Here is a 20244-nt window from a genome sequence, read left to right as displayed (position 1 = left end):
CTCAGAAAATACAAATAGAAAACCATTGCAAGTTGCAGAAGTGCTCGGTTAAGCACCCTGTGTAAGTTTACATCAGTGAGTTTCTCAAGAACCTCCATCAACGACTGGGAAATCCTACATTTCAGGTCAACCCCCCCAGTGGCTGCAGGCCCCAATCCATTGTTGGGCATTGAAGGATCAGTAACACCAAAAAATGAAAAGTATCAATACATTATGTACAGTTACCCTGCACTGGTAAAAGTTGTGTTTGCTTCAGAAATACTTCTGAAGTTTATACTACTACTGCTGCTGCTGCTGCTGTTTCCCGCCTTAAACCTTTCTGCCTTGCTGCCCCTTACATTTGGAATGCCCTCCCTGATTTCCTCCGGAGAGAATTCTCCCTCAGTCTTTTTAAAACCAAACTAAAAGACTACCTTTAGGAGCACTCGCCCAGCACCTGATCTGGGAAATAGCACTTATATTTGCCTATTTGTATCTGTAAGTTACCCTCCCATATAGATTGTAAGCTCTACGGGGCAGGGACCTCCATCCTCTTGTGTCTGACTCTTAATTTATTGCAACTGTATCTTGTATTGATTTGTATTTATTGTTATACTTTGTATTTATCTATTATCTTAACCCCGTTTGTATTAATGTATTCCACTGTACAGCGCTGCGTACATAAGTAGCGCTTTATAAATAAAAATATACATACATACAAATAAGCTGCTGTCTAGCCATGGCAGCAGCCAACCAAATTGAAAAAAAAAGGCATAGGTTGCATAGAAGATACGCTCTATAGGAATCTATGTAACCTATGCAACATGGGATTAGAGGGCAGCATTGCAGTTTACCCAACACTGCTTGTAGACATGCCCTTTAATCTGGGAGAAGTACACTATTAACTTTGTCCCTTTTTGACTGGCCTTTAATGACCTATTATGAACAAATGAGATTTTATTACATAGCTGCTATCATATACCACCACCTTAGTAAAACCAATTAAAAAACAGTGAAATAGAGGGGTTGCCCAGTAAGTGTTATGCATTTAGCAGTCTATTTCTATTACTGTTATTTGAACAATAATAACTTGAACACTTGCAAGACCTGACCGTCACCCATAATACATCCTAAACACTCAAAGCCAATTCCACAGACCAAGCATTTAATCTACATGAGCAAGGCAAAGGGTCTACGTCACAGCAGTAGCAGAATACACAGATAAGGCCATAAAAATGGAGTAGAAAAGCCCAATTTCACCATAGAAAAATCAGGAGACAGACAGGAAAATGTACTGTTGGGATGTTTTTATTAACACATGTACAAACTTATTTATCCTCTGGTTTGTTGAAGCAGTATGTCAGACAGCATTTCCCGCAGTAATGTCTGTCGAAGTGACTAGCCATGAAGACACCGGCGCCACATTCGTCTGAAGGGCATTCCCGTCGCAGGCGGCTGATTTTTCCGTTTTCATCAACCTGTAACAAATCCCATTACATTAAGGATACATTCTCAGCTTTAGAACTTCATACCCACTGCCACTTCATACTAACTCAGCAGGAACATTAGCTGTGAGCTCTCAGGCCAAGCAACGGCTTGTAGCTAATTTGGCTAAACTAGACTGCAGTATGAAATGTGTCAAGTGCTCTGTAATACACATTTATGAAGTAAAAACATTTCACATGACAATTCTTAGTAAAATCTGTAGCTGTAATTAAAAATGAATTACCTTGTAATACTTAAGCACAGCAAGCTTGACCTTCTTTCTCTTATGCTTGTTCTTCTTGGGGGTGGTGTAAGACTTCTTCTTCCTCTTCTTAGCACCACCACGGAGCCTCAGCACAAGGTGGAGAGTTGACTCCTGCAAGAAAAGGGACATTTGTGTAAGGATGTAACAAAACTGAAATGCCACTTTGTCTATAATACACAATATATAAAAGCTGACCCTCAAGTACCCTACTTTTAACAGCAAAATGGAATTGCTTTCTGTGCTCCACTGAGGAAGGCTGGATTGCCCACACCTCCACACTTGCTTAAGTGCTGTACTGATCCTTTGAGTATAGTTCAGATTGCCCATCTTACATCTCTCCCAGGGTCTGCTCTACAGGTGCCACTGACTTACATCTGGACACTAATGCAGGCATTTGGCACTATGCATGTATTGAAAAAGTTGGGCTACAAAAGCAGATCCTAATTTGCTTCTGGATTTTGAATTGTAGCAAATTGCTCCACCTGCTATTCAGCAGGCTCCCGCACTGATGCTGGATTGAAGAGAAAAAATCCTGAGGCTTTGCATCTGTTTTAGCACTCAACTATTTGATTAAAGAAATCTAAGTGGCCACACAGAGCTGGTCAGCAATAGACAGATGAACCTGGGGCACGGGGGTGTAAGGCAGAGCTGCTTATATAGAGAAGCTGCAGTCAGTGCCAATGAATAAGTGCACTGAAGTGGGCTGACTGAGCTGCAGATACACACTACAGGTCACACAGCCTAACTAAATACAATGGTAGATAGTAATGTAGCCTGACTACTAGAATTCAGACAGGGGTCTTGAACAGTACTGCAGCTATAAAACTAAGGACATATTTCAGGCATAGAGGAGCATTACCTTCTGGATGTTATAATCGGAGAGAGTACGGCCATCTTCCAGCTGCTTCCCAGCAAAGATCAACCTCTGCTGATCAGGAGGGATACCTAGGGGTGCACAGATTGCCAAGTTACTTCATTGAATTTAAATTCAGTATAAGTTACCACTGAGCAAGCAACTGAAAACCAATGAATTGTAAAATAATTTGTGCGATGTTCATGTTCCATTTATACACCTGTATAGACATACCCTTAACACCTTTATTGATGCTTATTACAGATAAATATGCTGAATTGCAATGCCAGAAGCAGAGACATTAAAATGGGCTGTAGATGCCCTGTTCTTGCAAAACTCAATAGCACTGACTCTGACAGTTTAAAGGTGCTCATTAGGGACTGGGCCTTTATGACCTGGAAAGTCTTGACTGAGCAGAGAGCAGAGCCATATTACAGCTCAATTCAATACCCAGATCTGCTTCACACAAACAGTTATCGCTACAGGTAGCAAACCCAAATTGTGCATAGTTAAAGCAAATTTAATTCTAATATAAGACAATGATGTTGAACTTATTTCTAAATGTATCTGCTACTGTTTTTTTAATTTGCTATCCCCTGCACTGCGGGTCCTCAATACATGTACCAAATAAACAATGTAGCAGAAGCTGCCATTTCCCACTATGCTTTGCATGCTTCTGTGATTCTCTTTCACAAGTCTGTTTATCACTCAAACCATTGCAGAAAATGGAGTCTTGGCTGGATGAGACTACTGCTAATTTGTTTCAACAGTAAATTGTAGCCACAAGAAGCAGCAGAGGGACTAGAAAAGGGCAGTTACATTTACAAATAAGAACACTGAGCGACTGTAAATGTAAGGATTTAAAATTATGTTTAGAATTAGATTTTCATTCTCTAGGCAAAATTTGTATTTTTATCCTGAAAAAAAAAAGAAGTTATACAGACATAAGTGCTATACATGAACGCTGCTTTATTTAGTCAGCGCAAACCAGTAAGAATAACCATATAAAAGGCTGACCACAAAATAAATTTTTAAAAAAAAGCTGATGTAAATGGCTCATCATACCTTCCTTATCCTGAATCTTAGCCTTGACATTTTCTATAGTATCAGAAGGCTCAACCTACAGGGGAAAACAAAGATATTTAATATCACTGGAGGACCAGTGCCAGAAGATACTCATTAAACATATATGGTACTACAATATAGTAATGAATAGTAATTATATCTATTACATACATTTAACATGACCAGGGCTGGAATGGTTTTGCAATAAAAGCCCAGACCCTTTATCCCCAGATAACAAGCAGTGCCTGGGCTGCCATAAACCTTGCAAAGCACTTTTGTAGCTAAATATTTATTACCCATCCAAGGATTCTCACATGTATCAAGCTGGCCAAGTAGTAATATCTAATGGCAACATCCACAAGTCATGTGTGCTTGGTAAATACAACCCACATCATATAGCAGAGCTGTCACTTACACTTCCAACCCCGAGTAACAGGTTCCCACTATTATGTTTTTATTTTTTTTTTTTAAGTGGTCATAAAACCTGCTGCACTGCACAACCAAACTTTACTCTGCTCTAAAAAAAAAACAGAATAATGTAATCTATAATGAAGGTTGAAGCATGCTGTGTTAGCCCAGGAACAGCAGGGTTTATTCTTAAAGCAATATTGCACAATAAAACATTTCCCCAGATTTCCACAGCCAACTCCTCCAAGTGATCTGTGTAAATCTGTCTCCTTGTTCCAGTAATTGGACTTGGAAGCCGTTTCCTAGCACTGCCCTTTATTCCCATGACTCCAGTGTAATATAATGAAGAACAAATGGCAATTACATAATAATATCAATATGTAAGATAACGGCAAGATGCCCAACAATGCTGGGAATCAGCATTTCCACTGGCAGATATTTTGGCGTTTATAAGGCATTTGATCAGTAAAATTTTATTTATAATTATGTTTTCCAGCACCTTGTATAGCAAAACAAGGGAGCGGTGGGACAGTGCTATAGATGGGTTTACACCCCCTTTAAAGAATAGAAACACCCATTAAATCTGCTAAGGATTATATGTACCACAAGGACACCCCACCATGAGTGACAGAACATATCCATACATAGAAATGTATAGGCCAAATGGCACTCCCAGTGGGACAGCAAATCATGCCTGGGTGCCCATCTATACTGGGGGGTATTCAATGAGCTTGGCCTCATCAGACCTTAATTAGAACAGGCGATGTGTATGTAGGTAGGGAGATGTACATATGTAGGTAGGGAGATGTACATATGTAGGTAGGGAGATGTACATATGTATGTAGGGAGATGTACATATGTAGGTAGGGAGATGTACATATGTAGGTAGGGAGATGTACATATGTAGGTAGGGAGATGTACATATGTAGGTAGGGAGATGTACATATGTAGGTAGGGAGATGTATATATGTAGGTAGGGAGATGTATATGCAGTATATATGTATGTAGGGAAGATGTACATATTTCCATTTCCAGATGCCCCAGGACAGACAGAGGAGGTGCCACAGACACATGGAGCTACTGCCAAGACTCCCGGCATGCAATGGCTGACCCAAGGGCGGATTGTGGGGCTTCAGTCCCTGTAGGCTCTAATAGCCGGGCGAGTAGAAGTACTAGCCCTGTAGCCCAGTGGCACATGTCCTCCCCCCAGCCGGCTCTGCACGCACCTCGAGGGTGATAGTCTTCCCCGTGAGGGTTTTCACGAAGATCTGCATCGCGGAGCCGGATCCACCTGCCGTGGGAGAGAAGGGCACATTAAACACCACACAGGCACCGTTCCCAGGGGCCACGGACCCTCCATCCCAGGCATTTTATTCCGCTGCCTCCGGAGAGCAGCCGCCACACTCACCTCCTGCTAATGGCGGATCCTGGAGAGAGGACCTCCTTCCGGCCGCACGGGGTTTTCCTAGCTCCGGCGCAGGGGTGTGGGCGGGCCCAGCTGGCTGCCATACTGCCTGATCAATACACTTTCCATAAATACCGGCTCAATGGGTTTGTACAAATGTAGGGAACCGCTAGAGGATATTGTCAGCCGGTGGGAAAATAAATGGCGCTATTGTCCCCTGTAGTTACAATGTTTCATTTAGGAGTGAGGACCACGGAGCCGCGCAGCATTCTGGGAATTGCAGTTTTTTTGGACTAATGCGTCACGTATGGAACCCGTCTTTTTACCCATATTTTAAACTCGTATGTAACCGGTGCAGTTTGATTTCCATATACTATTTTTTTTTAAAGTCATGTATTTTTTTTTATAATTTTGTGTAGTTCTATGTAAACTGGAGGGCATAATTAACAGCCACGCCCACACACCAGTATGCCCCGCCCCTTGGTGACGCCCCTAGTAACGGAGTGGAACACATACAAGTTAGGAGGGATGCTGCTGAGCGTGGGGCTGGGAGCAGGTAATATTATTATATTCCGCATTGCGGCCTCAGCTGAGAGGGACTAATCCCAATGTCTCACAATAAAAAGTCTCTGGAAATGTCTTTACACTATAAGGGCAGGGCTGGTTTAGGGTAAGTTGCTAAAGTCCTTGGCCCTGCTGGGACCCTCAGCATCACAGGTGCCATAGGGAGAGTAAATACATGGAGCTATCGTATAGTATATTGTGTAACGATTATGACATATCTGTAATATATAGTGACTATGGAATCTTCCAGCAGCCCCTCTGCATTTGCCAGTACAGATACAGACTGTGCCACCTAGACAGTAACTTTAGTGCACAAACAATAAATCCATGTAGCTGCTTGTAACCCATCAGAGCTAATAAGACTGGCTAATTTAGTAATTATATAGCATATCCAGCCTGCTCCTATTTCTGCATATCTACATTTGATCTAAAGGGAGGCCCTGTATGTGCCTGGCTCACCCCTATTAAATAGGTGGTTCACCTGTAAGTTAACTTTATAAAATAAATAATAATATTGGTCTTCATTTTTTATTGTGTATATTTTTTTTTAAGTATTTGCGTTCTGCATTAAAGGGGGGTTCACTGACTCCGGCACCTAATATGTTGTAGAGCCCCCTTTCCTGTAGCAGATTGCCAACTTTATTTTTTAAAATAATACTAACTTTTCCCCAAAATTTCCTTTTAACTTCACAGTATCACGGCCGCTATCTTGGATTTCTAAACACCCGCGCTCGCACCAAACACCCGCAATCCCACCCGGTCACTACACACCTGTGCTCGCACCCCACCCGCTCGCTACCCAGTACCCGCTCGCCTGCTGCCTGTTCCTGTTTCAGTGAAGGGAGCACACCTGCTTCTGAATGAATGAAAATCAGCAAAGCGCATGCACCACCTACAGTGTCCCGGTCACACAGTCAATGCAGGAGCGATGCATTATGGGAATTCTCTTTACCCAGCTCAGCGTTTTTTCTCCGTGTTTGGCTTCAGATCTTCTGAACAGGAGAAATATGGGGAAACTTAAGGACACTATTGAGACAACTGAAGGCAGCCTTTCCTTCTCCTTTAAGAACAATTTATGTTTAAGTTGCTAAATAATGGGTACATGTTACTAAAAGCAACAATACAGCATGCAGTTCAATATTTAGTTCATTAGGTGTTATAGATGCATTAACATAGGCATGTGGTAGCACTTACAGCACAGTAATGCAGTATTTCTGTTTGAACAGTTATTGGACCCCTTATCCGGAAACCCATTATCCAGAAATTTCTGAGTTAGGGAAAGGCCATTTCCCATTGACTCTATTTTAATTAAATAATTCAATTTTTAAAAATGATTTCCTTTTTCTCTGTAATAATAAAACAGTACCTTGTACTTGATCCCAAGTAATATATAAATATATAATTAATCCTTATTGGTAGCAAAACAATCATATTGGGTTTATTTAATGTATAAATTATTTTTTTTAGTAGACTTAAGGCAGGAGATCCGAATTACAGAAAGATCCCTTATCCAGAAAACCCCAGGTCCCGAGCATTCTGGATAATGGGTCCCATACCTGTACCTAATTTTTATCCCCCATTCCAGCAGGTTCCACACAGGGCATGTGAGTAGCCACGAGTAGGAAACCAACCATCTCTGTTCATGAGTTCTCCCAGATTTTCCCAAACTCCGCCGCTGCCACCAATCACCCGTGCCAGAGATAAGCAGTTCCTGGCCAGCCTGCAGGCACACATTGACGATGCAAAGGAAAAATTGGAACTGGCAGGGCAGTGTGATGCCGAGCAGCAGTGCATCATTTACGGACGTGCATTTGACAAGGTGAATAGGTTCACTGCTTTAACAATATCATTATTTTTATACCATTGTTACTGTCTTTTCTATTTAATGAAGATATAAGGAAGAATAACCTCATTAAAATTCCCTATTTTGTGATGTGAGCCAGGTCTGCACTGGGATTGTATGTATGTATGTATGTATATCTTTATTTATAAAGCGCTACTTATGTACGCAGCGCTGTACAGTAGAATACATTAATGCATTACAGGGGGTTATTAAGATAATAATAGATAAATACAAAGTATAACAATAAATACAAATAAATAAATAAATACAAGGTACAGTTGCAATAAGTTAAGAGTCAAAGACACAAGAGGATGGAGGTCCCTGCCCCGTAGAGCTTACAATCTATATGGGAGGGTAATTTACAGAAACAAATAGGCAAATATAAGTGCTGTAGGTCACAGTGGGTGACACTACAATAAAAGTGCCAGTTCCCAGATCAGGTGCTGTGCGAGTGCTCCAAAAGGGAGTCTTTAAGTTAAGATTCAAAATAGGTCTTGGCATTTCAAGAACCCAAAAGCCCAAACAGCCCCCCACCAGCCCAACGAATAGGTTGTTATTTCTGGAGCAAAGACCGCACAGTGGTGGGGTTTTTTTCTCGTAGTTTATTGCAGACAGCTGTATCTTGGTGCAAAGAACTGAAATAGTCCGTGCCACAGCACCCTTGTATATGTTAAGCATTTTGAGCATAAACTCATTTCATGTTACAAGAAAAAGTAAGAGTGATGTATACTAATTATTTTATACTGGCAGCTAACAGTGGCCAGGAAGCAGTTCATGGTTCAAGCTTGTCTCCTCTTTTTTTTCCACTTTAACACATACACTTTATCTTGGTAAAGCCAAGGTTAATATTAGACAGTATATATAGCATATAAGAAACACAATGACAATAGTTGTTGGAACAATATGGCTGTGCTTCAGGCCAGTCTTAGCAAGGTCAAGGCACATCTGGTATGCAGACCACTATCGATTCAGTGACAGGTATTTATCATATTGCATGTTAGAGAGCCTTATTGTGTTAAAATGATAATGTTGTGCCAGTAATGTAATATGACACTTTAGGTCCTGCCAGCAAAAAAAAAAATGTTGGCTACCTACCACATCCATCATGACCTACACCCTCAGCCACATCCACTGATTCCCCATAACCGCTAACTGAGCTGCGTGCAGGCTTACAGGGCATGTTGTGAAATGGGCAGGCAGGAAGGAGGGTGCTAGTTGAAACCATTCAGCAACCTCACTATTATTATTAACATTTATTTATAAAGCGCCGCAGCACAATCTACTCCAGGCCCCCCCCTAACCTGTGATTGTGGAATTTGCTGTATGGTAGCTGTTATAGTACTGTCTCATACAAAGAAGTCTGTGGACTGTCTGAGACACCTGGGAGCCAACTCCTGTTTGACTGCCGTGTCCTAATGTATGGAAAGGCAAAAAAAACTAATAACATAGAAAATAAAGAGCAATTCCAACATTCTTTAAGTTCTGGCTATTGTTGTCAATGTAGGGGAATGTAGGTCAGTGGCTGCAGTCAAGCAGTCAGTACATGCAGTTAAGCCCCCTGATTTGATGTAATGTCCATGTTTCTTAAATATCCTTTGTACTGTGATGGAACAGAGGAAGGTATCAATATCACATTATATCTAAAAACACTAGGCACTTATATGATTGGTTTTAGACATGTTTTATGTGAGAGTTTTAACAAATACAGACCCACTGTCCTGTGCAGCTATAGTTATAAAATGTATGTAATGTTTATATTTTCACGTAACAGAATAAGAACCTTCCAGTTAAACACACACTGATATGATTAATTGCCAAATTTACACAATGTGTGTTTCCTTACAGGTGATAGAATATTGTACTGATTATAAGGGTTTGCTCAGTGCAATCAAATGCGAATATGATGAGTTCATTGATGTAATCAAGCAGAGTCAAAGGGATGCTGTTCATCTCCAAGGGAAGCTGAGGGCCTTGGCATCCCAGCCAACAACACTTGTGTATAACAGGAAACGAGCCATGGAGCTTACTAAGAAGTAAGGAAACATCAGCATTGGGGTTTCCCAATATGCCTTTTGTAAGTGTGATGTGCAGGAAGCAAAGTGGCCTCTGATGAGACATGGGCGATGTATACCCTTGCCTCTCATAGGTCAAATGGCGTGTGCCAAAAATTAGATTTCTACATCCTAATAGTTACTATTTCACGAAGAGGGAAATTTCAAATATTGCAATTTGAGGAGAGAAAAGGGTGTACAATGTACCAAGGCAAGTAATCACTATTAAAGGGATAGTGACACTTCTCACGTTGTACTAGTTTTCTTCATCAAAATGTGCTTAAATATGCTTTAGAGTAACCATTTCCATTTGACCTCTTTCTATGTAAATTGGACTTGTGTCAGATTCCAACAGGCTCTTTTGGTCCCTTGTGACTTGTGAATCAGGGCTTTTAAGGCAAAACTTGAATGCTTGGCCCTTGCTTCCTACCTGTTTGCCTAAAAACATTTGTTGCATAGAACTTACAGTCTGTGCTAGGACTGCTTGCAAGATTAACCTACTAAAATTAGATCATTTGCATGGGAAAGGCAAGCAGGCTGGTAGGCATGCAAGGGACACACATAAATCATCAAGTAAAAATCACCTTTAAAAAAAAAAAGCACAGAACCCTGCATCACAAGTCCTATAACCAGAGTGATAAATATACCCCCCATGCAAAATGTATTGCAGCTCTATACATTCAATCTAAGGTGACGAGAAATGTAATTGGCAAATGTTTGGCATAACTGTCTGTCTGTTCTCAAAAAAAACTTACCTTTTAAAAAAAAAAAAAAGCACAGTTTTTCAGCAAATTTGAGGGTGTGAGATAAGAGAGATTGAAAGAAAAAACATCAGCAAGAATAAAACATTAGTACTCCCCCTCTACAGAATGTAGTATCCATCTTTATATGAGGAAGTGGAGGGTTTTTTACAACAATATATTTTACTACCCTGGGGAGTTTAGGTGAGTGATTTTCTGATTAATAATTGTTATACTGTTATCAAAGAAGGTATCTAGTCACAAAACCAAAGGTGTCACTTTAACTTTAAAGGGGTTGTAAACTCCAAAATAAAATGTAACCTATTGAAAGAGACTGTAACCTAAGTAACTTTACAAAATTACAACTTCTCAATCATTTTAAAAGGATAGGAAAAGGCACCCCATAATGAATATAATAAAGTGTACTGGTCCAGATACTATTTTATTAAGTTCCACATGCTGAAATCCATATGAGCACTGACTGTTACGGAGTAACTAATTGTACAGCGCTGCGAAATATGTTGGCGCTTTATAGATAAATGTTAATAATAATAATAACTAACACTTAAAAAGTTATTATAAATGTAACTGCTATTGAAAGCTGCATCTGGTTCTAAATGTTGAGTCTTGAGCTGACTTTAGAAGTCAGAAAGGCACTGCTTTCAAGAGCAATTACATTTAGATTATACGAGAAAAACTGTGCGGTAATGAGAGAGAATATGACTGATGAGAAGATCTAGTTAGAACATGAGGTAGAACATCTTACTGCACACTGTGTATTTTTTCTCTTTTTTTAAATCGTAGGTTAGAAATAATTCAGAACGACTCGCGGAGAATTGAAAATCAATTAGAAAAACTCCAAACTAGTAAAAGTTTGAAGACCCCAGGATTGGAGGAGCCAAGTGATATAAAGCCTTCCAGCCTCATTCCAGGTGGGGATTTTTATATCCTAATTTTAACTGTACCATTAAAGTACTAAGAAGATATAAGAGGGAGCAGTGGTATATACCAGCCCAGCAATAGCAGAAAAGTCAGCCCATGAGCCTAGTGAAACAGAACTTAATATTATATTTATATTATAATGAATGGATTAAATAACATCCATATATTCATTTTCGCTGATCAATTAGAATACATTTTCTTAGATGTAAACAGTTACTGCTGGAACTCAAGAACAGTATATTTGAGTATGTATGACATAGATATAAGCTTGTGCTGAACATACATTCTGCCTGTTGTTTCAAAATAAGGCAAAAACTGAAATTCAGAGTAAAGTCACATTCTACTTTATGGTTTGTATGAGCACAAATCAAAACAAATGACCAGTCCGATGACTGTTCCTTATCTGAAAGCCTACCAAAGGTTCCAGGTGGGGGAGAGGAGAGGTTAGTATGTATGTACAAGTTTATTACTGTAGCAGTACGAGTGAGCACAGTGCTGTACAGAATTATAGTATAAAACAGTTCACACAGGAAGCACAAGTGATGTAATAAATAAGTAGAAATATACAGAAATTAAGGGGCGAATTAATGAAAGTTTGAAATTAGAGCTCACTACAGAAAAAAACTTGCCCACTTTCTATTCATTCAATGGGATTAAATGGGATTTTTAGAAGAGTATTTATCAAATGGTGTACTCTAACTTCCACCAATTCCACACTTTAATAAATCTGCCCATAAGTGATAAATATACCCCTATGTGCATTGCAGTGGTCTTTGTGTAACAAAATGCAGAGCACAGGAAGGGTTATGTTGCAGTCAAAGGGGCACCAGCAGGCAAAGTGGTGTGAGGCATTGCAAGGGCCAAGTAGGACAATGGGATATACTGTTTTATCTTCTATAGGTATGACAGTTGAAGACTCTCTCAGTATGGAAAAGCTCACGCAATATCAGCAACAACTAGAACAGAAAAGGGACACTCTGAAGGCCGATATGAAAAACAAATATGTCTCCGTGCAGGAAAAGATAGAGCTGGAGCATAAACTGAGTTCTGCTTTACAAGACAGAGAAGAAGCAGAGTTATTAAATAAGAAACTGATGCTCAGGTACTGTCTTATTGTTTGGTAGCATCCAGGGCCGCCATCAGGGGGGCACAGGGGGGACAGTTGTCCCGGGCCCGGGCGTTTAAAGGGGGCCCGGCCGGGCTCTGTTACTGTTATTGCTGGTATCCGCTGTGATGTCCCGAACTCCCTGCTGTGTGTGTGCTTTTATAAGGTTGCGCCCTGTGCGTACTGACGTCACACGCACGGGGCGCAAACCTATAAAAGCGCAAATGTAGCGGCGAGTTCGGGACAGCGAATACCAGCAATAACAGTAACAGAGCCCGGCCGGGCCCCCTTTAAACGCCCGGGCCCTGGACAACTGTCGCAGGGGAGTAGGAGCCGGAGGATGCAAAAAGATGCTGGCAGCGGAGGGGGGAGAGGACTGGAGGATTCTTGGGGGGGCCCTGGGGGAAGGTGTAGGATGTTTGGGGGGGGAAGCAGCGGAGAGCAGGCCATTGTATGGGGACACTGGGGGAGGACCACCAATGTTTTAGGGGGCCCTGGGCAGGCTAGCAATGTTTTAGTGGCACTGGCACTAATGCAAAACGTAATCCTTGGCCACAAATGTTTTAGGGGGGCCCTGGCTACCAATGTTTTAGTGGGCCCTCGCTACCAATGCTTGTGTGTCCCTTGTATTGATGGGAGGGGCCATTGGGGGCGTGGGAGGGGCCATTGGGGGCTTGGGTGGGTGGGGCCCAGAAAATTTTGGTGTGAGGGGCCCCGTGATTTCTGATGGCGGCCCTGGTAGCATCACTCTGTTATACACTTTCTAACACGTATTTCTGATTTTAGTTACAGACAAAAAAGGCTTGTCAGAGACGCCATCGTGGCTTGGATGCAATCCAACAAAAATGTGTCTCTTTACGATGCTGTTTCACAGGCTATAGCAAACAAGAATGAATTAAAAGGTATTCTTTCCTGCCAGTCTGTAATCTTTGTGAGTGCCCATTACAATAAGCCCTAAAAGTACGACAGAGCAGCATATTAATTCAGTTGTAAAGCCTCGTTATCATTAGGTATTCTTGGGCCCCCGTAGCTTCATAGTTGCCTGACTGACAGAAAGGGAAAAGCATTCATTACCTAGATATCCCGTGTTTACAATAAACCTATATTATAATATACTATGTTCTTGTCCTTTGAGCTGTAAAGAAATATGTATTTGCACAGACTATTCCTTCATTTAAATGGCTATATTATTGGTTTTATAGGAACTTTTATATGAACATAAAGAGAATATAAGCCATATACTTTGCAGCACAACCAGTTGAATGAGACTTGAATTGCTGCCTCTCTTCTTCTTATTCTGTTGCACAGATGATGTTTGCGCAGCAGAGGTGTTTGATGAACATGATCCCAAGAAAGTCTCCGAAGGGAAATCTTTGCTTGAATATGTAGAAAGGTAACTCATTTATTAGTGAATCTGGCCTATTTGTTGTGTACAATTAGTAAATTGGCACCGTAGTCACCAATACAATATTCTTTCCTTAAACTTCAGTCTTTGTAAAGCATATTGCATTGGTGGATATGGATATGAAACAACAGATATTTGCCATAATTTCTTGCACGTCTGGGATCTAACTGACTGTTCTTGTTTTTTTGAAGATTTAATGAATTGTTCCTAAGCAGACAGTATAATGCTGCTGCAATCCATGCTGCAAACAGTCCTAGAGGGATTCTCCGTAATATGGAAACTATGGAGAAATTCAAAGGTATACTGACTGACATGCTTATTCTAAAATAGGATGGAAGCAGCTGTATTTAGTTGTACCCTCATTCTCATTCAAGAGAGAGAGGGAGTCTTGGGAGACCAGCAGTCAGAGAACTACAGTGCTCTGGTAGCAGTAAGAAGAAATGCTATCTAGGCACAGAACCAAAATGAACAATATTCCCCAGGGCTGTGCCATTTGTAGTAATTGCTAGCCATGAAATATACTGGTTCTTGCTTATTTTGCTGTTAACCCCTATATTGCTGATGTATGTGGCAATGTATTAAACAGAAAACCTGGGTAACCCCAGTTCTCATTTTTATAGACATTGTTGTAGTTTAACCATCCTAATTTCCCTGTAAATATTTCTCTCCCAGCTGCTGTAGTCAGTGATGAGGACACGTCTCCTGTGTTACTGTATTTTGAAGCTTTAATAGGCTCCAGCCATTTACCAAAGCATCCTGTTAGTGCTGAACTTACACTAGAAGGGACCAAGTGCGCTCTAGCTTGTGAAAAATTGGAGCTGGTGGTTCATTGGGTCACCCAGCAAAGGTAATGTTATAGCTTGATATCTCACATCTCTAGATTTTATCATGGTACTGGAAATAAGCCAAGGTCCCACAGTTTGCATTGCCCTGATTGACAGTAATCTGCATCCTAAAGATTGACTCTCACTGTGTACAGTAATGGTCCTTCTCTGAATATTTATATTTATACATGAGTGGAAGCTGTCATATTTAATTTACATTGGAAAAAGACAACTGTTCATCGAGGTTAGCCCTTCAGTGTATCTCCCAGTATCACTGTCCCTCATTAGGCAAAAAAAGCACTCTGGGCATCTGTGCTCCTTTTTCTCTTAAAATGTATACATGTAAACATTCACATATGCGCACACAGACATACATTAACATACATACATACAACTGTAGCGCTGAATATTTGTGTAGCAATTTATATTTTTCCTGTCCACAAGGACAGCCAAGCCCCTAGTTACTCTCTCCAGATGACACTAACATAGAAGTAGCATTGGGCATGTGCTGTAGATTCTATTGGGTAATTTTTTAATGCCTCAGTCACAAGTCCAAGTGCACTAACGGGTGCAAAATCATGTCCTTTAGTGATCATTTAGAGAGCACTTGCATTTGGGGCATTTTTGCACTCTGCTTCTTAAAAATTCAAAGCAGGGTGCAGAGCAAAGCTGACACAGACAGCACTGTAGTTATATATAGGGGCTCCTTTGCACCCTATGTCTGCTGGTGCTCCCTAAATTACACATCTGAATGCATCTTTCTAGTCCAGGTGCAGTGATCACTCAATGCACTGATCAATTGGAGCATGAAAGATATGCAAAAATGATGTGCAACACTGGAACAGGTAGCTCAGATTGTCAGTTGTACATATACAACTCTGAGGTTATTAAGGAATCACTTTAATCACTCTAATGCAGTTTTACTTGCACTTCTGCTTCTGAGGGAATTCATTATCTGAGTTAGACAGTGCTCTGTGTATTTTTTTCTTTTTTGTACATGAAAAAAAGCCGAAAAGGAATTGTTTGTGGAAAATGTCCTTATACATGGTCATTTTAAATTGACTTTTAGTATGATGTAGATGAGTGTTATTCTGACACAGTTTGCAAGTGTTCGTCGTTTTTTTAATTATTTAGCTTTTTGTTCACCAGCTCTCCAGTTTGGAATTTCAACAGTTATCTGGTTGCTAGGGTTCAATTTAACCTGGCAACCAGGCAGTGGTTTGAAAGAGAGACAGGAATATAAATTGAGAAGGGCCTAAATAGAAGGATTATTATTATTAACATTTATTTATAAAGCGCCAACATATTCCACAGCGCTGTACAATAAATAAGTAATAAACAGTAATTATATCAATAAAATTGTAGCCTCACAAAGGAAAAAGTTTTGGCTGCTGTGAAAGCTGGAAAGGGTCAGAAGAGGAAGATAAATAATTCAAAAACTATAAAAAATAAAGACCAATAGAAAAGTTGCTATGAATAAGCCATTCTATAACATACTGAAAGTTAACCTGAAGGTTAATTAAGGTAAGATATATGGATGATGATTCCATATAAAGAAAATATAGATCCCTCTTCTGAATTTACATTGTATTAATACTAAAGTAACAGGTGATGTTTCTTTAGCCCTAGAAAGTCTTTATATATTGGTTATTTACTAGTGATACATGTTTTCTCCATTCTTATTTCTAGGATAACCTATTCGGAGGCCCTGGGCGATGTTATATATGATTACGGGGAGAGAGAGCCATACCACAAACCCACCTGCCTCGCGCTAGCTCATTTAATATTCAAAAAGTGCTCAAATAGCCGGAAGGCGGCTCTGTGTATGTGCTTGCAAGGCCTCGTGCAGGGGGTGCTGGAGTACACCTCTCAGTGCAGACATTTCTCATTGGGTAATTCATAATGCTTTTAACCAGATTTATTTTGAAATGCCCTGTACTAAGGAGTATATTAATAGTAAACCACAAGGCCTTGCACAAATTCTTTATGTCTACAAGCTAGCATGTTATCCTAATGTTTGAGAAACAAGTTATTGCACTCATAAGGCTGGTTATAGGATTCTGGGAGTTGTAGTTCAACAACAACTTGTGATGGTCTGCAGCTAACCCATCTGTGATCCGAAAAGGAAATGTGGCAAATAGCAGTGTTAAATTGCTGCTTCAAGATGCACTGAACAAAATATTTTGTGGGCCACGGCTCTGTATTAGACCAGTTATAAAAGCAAATAAAGTAATGCATCTTGTATAGGGCTCACATTGCTCAGCAAAGAATATGTAAAGGCATTAAGTCTATGCCTTTATTATAATGATGGAGCTGACGTTATTCTTCATCTGGCCCACACAGCATACCAAGCCAGCTAGCAGCAAGTCAAGTCATTTCCTTATGTCACAGATCAATGGTCATACCAGTACAACAGTGGGGTAATTGCTGGAGTATAAAAAACAAATATGCATGGTGGCCCAAGGGAGACACCCCTCACAAGGGTCAGGATGTGTACCCCCATAGCAATAGCTTCAATAAACGTACAGTTAAGTTGGGTTGAAAAAAAGACCAAAGTCCATCAAGTTCAACTCTTCCAAGTAAACCCAACACACACAACCTATACTGACCTGTCTTTACACTCACATACATAAACCATATATAGCAGCATCAATACTAACTGTAGATATTAGTATCACAATAGCCTTGGATACTATGCTTGTTCAAGAACTCATCCAGGCCCCTCTTATAGGCATTAACAGAATCTGCCATTACAACATCACTAGGAAGGGCATTCCCCATCCTCACTGCCCTCACCGTGAAAAACCACTTACGCTGCTTCAAATGAAAGTTCTGTTTTTCTAATCTAAAGGGGGGGCCTCTGGTCCGCTGGTCATTTTTATGGGAAAAAGAACACCCCCATTTGTCTATAATCCCCTCTAATGTACTTGTACAGAGTAATCATGTCCCCTCGCAAGCGCCTTTTTCCCAGAGAAAACAACCCCAACCTCGACAGTCTAACCACATAGTTTAACCCTTCCATCCCCTTTACCAGTTTAGTTGCACGTCTCTGCACTCTCTCCAGCTCATTAATATCCTTCTTAAGGACTGGAGCCCAAAACTGCACTGCATACTCACGGTGAGGCCTTACCAGGGACCTATAAAGAGGCAAAATTATGTTTTTACAATGCCCTTTTTTTATACAAGACAGCACTTTATTTGCTTTAGTAGCCACAGAATGACACTGCCAGGATTTAGACAATTTAGGATCCCCAGATCCTTTTCATTTAAAGATCCCCCCAACACACTACCATTTAGTGTATAACGTCCTTCATGGAACTTATAATTTTGCACAATTTATTATCATTAGCAAAAATAAAAACCATACTTTCTATGCCCACCTCCAAGTCATTAATAAACAAGTTAATAAGCAAAGGACCATGAACTGACCCCTGCGGTACTCCACTAATCACACTGGTCCAATTAGAAAATGTTCCATTTACCACCACTCTTTGTAATCTATCTTTCAGACAGTTTTCTATCCAATTACAAATATTATGTTCCAGGCCAGTATTTCTTACTTGTCACTTGAAAGCACTCTATCCATAATAAAATGCCTTTATTAGCACTAACTGGCACAATAAACAGCACTTTATCTAGCATTAAAACCTATAGCATAGACATTTATGTCATCTATTTTATATGAATTATTATTTATAATGATATGAATCCATCACACCCTATTCTGTGCTTTCTCTTTAGAGGACTATGTTTTTTTGCTTACAAAGTGCCCCAGTGCTGATCTGATACATGGCTTAACCAAGGAGCGAAATGGCAAACCGGCAGCCTTATCTGTTGGTCAGGCCACACTTTCCCTTATCTCTACACATTACAAGGAATATGGGTTTCAGCTGCTAGAAAATATACTTGACTGTGGTGAAGGTGAGTAGCAGTGAGCTATATTGACAGCAACCATTTTGACATGATTTCCATGAATCATAATGCAATCATGATACATGTATTCTTTTTTAGGTGCTTTGGAGCGGGTCATTGTTAATGATGTGGTTTGTACGCCAGAAGGGTGGGTAGAAATAGCTGATGAATGTATAAGGAACAATCACGTGCAGTTATCTGAGAAGATTCTGTCTATCGTCAGAGAGCAGGACGGGATAGTGGAGTTTACTTCCAGTGAAGAAGATGCAATGATAATGGAGCATGTCTTCATGTAATTCCCACTGAGTGGCAGCAGGGGGAGCCCATACACCACAAGGCTGAGAAAATGACCTGTGTTATTAAACAGGGTAAATCAGTTACTTTCAGTTCTTATATTTCAGCGTAAGGCCCATGACGCATGGAGGAGTTTCAAGCATTTTCCTGCACTATTTTTAGCTTGGAAACCATGTGGTGTTCAGAACCCTAGAAATCGACTCCCACTGATGCTGTGTTTAGTTTTTCAATAAGGGTGAGGCTAATGCTTTTGCTATTATTTTTACCTAATGCCCTTTGCCAGCAATGATGGCAGCAACTGGAGGAAAATGTAGTCTTTTGACACTACATGGAATAAATACTGCAGGCAAATTGTCTGAAATGTGCCAGTCTCATTAGAGAGACTGAAGCCCTTTGGATTAATAATGGTCTGAAACATTGTTATGTATAAGTGTTTTCAATACAAGTTGACAATGCAGAGAGAGCTCTTGGGTAATTTAGGGCACTTTGCCAAACCCAGTGGCTATAGCAGACCCCTAGCACCAAAGGACTAGTAAAGGTCATAACTAATTTGACTGCTGTTTGCTGTTAGCTCTGATGTTTTCAGCCATGTTTATTCTCATCTGAACAAAGCCTTGCCCGGTCGGTTGTACCCAATAAATAAAGTCTTATTTGAATATACATTTTGGGCATTTTCGTTTTCTGATGTTACAGTTCCTTTAACTCAATGACCCTTGGAAGCTTGTCTTAGATTGATTGTGGGCAGGGCTGGTTAATCTTCAACATGGGTACATTGGAGCCAAACAATTGTTACAATACTTTCATAACCACTTGATCCCACTGCCTAGTGTGTCTATACTGTATGAGTCTGTGTGCTACCTGGATGCCTATACTAGCATCATCAATGGTGAACTGGGCCTTATGTCATGTCCAATATTTCAGCTTTCTAGAGGCTACTAGCAGCCTTTGTGCCCCTTTCCTACTCACATGGGGCTGATTTATGTCACCTCCTGCCCATTTTGGTGTCCCACACTCTGGACTATTTTTGATCTTCTGCTTCTTCTATGTCACCAGTGGCCACTGATGGAGAACTTGCAAGAAGGAAAATCAGCAAGCTAATGTTTC

The 20244-nt window shown here is 40.4% G+C and overlaps 2 protein-coding genes across 7 annotated transcripts; one reads left to right on the top strand and one right to left on the bottom strand.

Moving 5' to 3' along the window:
• Window positions 1–1271: 1271 nt before the first annotated feature.
• On the bottom strand, window positions 1272–5471 carry rps27a (ribosomal protein S27a). Its single transcript, NM_001016172.2, is given in 6 exon segments — window positions 1272–1457; window positions 1709–1840; window positions 2589–2674; window positions 3648–3702; window positions 5282–5346; window positions 5464–5471. Coding segments are annotated over 5 exon segments (471 nt in total). The 5' UTR covers window positions 5330–5346; window positions 5464–5471; the 3' UTR covers window positions 1272–1307.
• Window positions 5472–5668: 197 nt separating this feature from the next.
• On the top strand, window positions 5669–19800 carry clhc1 (clathrin heavy chain linker domain containing 1). 6 transcript variants are annotated; one of them, XM_012962736.3, is made up of 13 exons: window positions 5833–6016; window positions 6718–7122; window positions 7613–7843; window positions 9713–9900; window positions 11463–11590; window positions 12501–12702; window positions 13492–13607; window positions 14014–14098; window positions 14302–14408; window positions 14783–14957; window positions 16624–16826; window positions 18676–18855; window positions 18946–19142. In XM_012962736.3, exons 3-13 carry the CDS (start codon window positions 7667–7669, stop codon window positions 19140–19142), a joined length of 1758 nt encoding a protein of 585 aa, XP_012818190.1. In that variant the 5' UTR covers window positions 5833–6016; window positions 6718–7122; window positions 7613–7666. The 6 variants fall into 6 exon arrangements, with proteins under 6 accessions (XP_012818188.1, XP_012818186.1, XP_012818190.1 ...); XM_012962735.3 differs by having other exon boundaries at window positions 7610–7843; XM_012962734.3 differs by lacking the exons at window positions 5833–6016; window positions 6718–7122 and adding an exon at window positions 5669–5765.
• Window positions 19801–20244: the final 444 nt, after the last annotated feature.

This window comes from Xenopus tropicalis, chromosome 5 (assembly GCF_000004195.4).
Source record: "Xenopus tropicalis strain Nigerian chromosome 5, UCB_Xtro_10.0, whole genome shotgun sequence".
NCBI lineage: Eukaryota > Metazoa > Chordata > Amphibia > Anura > Pipidae > Xenopus > Xenopus tropicalis.
The sequence above is the reverse complement of the archived record's forward strand: the minus strand, read 5'-3'. Positions and strand labels throughout refer to the sequence as shown.

Excerpts from the sequence above, each read along its gene's own strand:
- clhc1 (NM_001126935.1), top strand. The coding sequence starts at position 7,667 with ATGAGTTCTCCCAGATTTTCCCAAACTCCGCCGCTGCCACCAATCACC. Across the intron at positions 14,958-16,623 it reads CATTGGGTCACCCAGCAAAG|GATAACCTATTCGGAGGCCC; the intron begins GTAATGTTATAG and ends TCTTATTTCTAG. Across the intron at positions 18,856-18,945 it reads TATACTTGACTGTGGTGAAG|GTGCTTTGGAGCGGGTCATT; the intron begins GTGAGTAGCAGT and ends ATTCTTTTTTAG.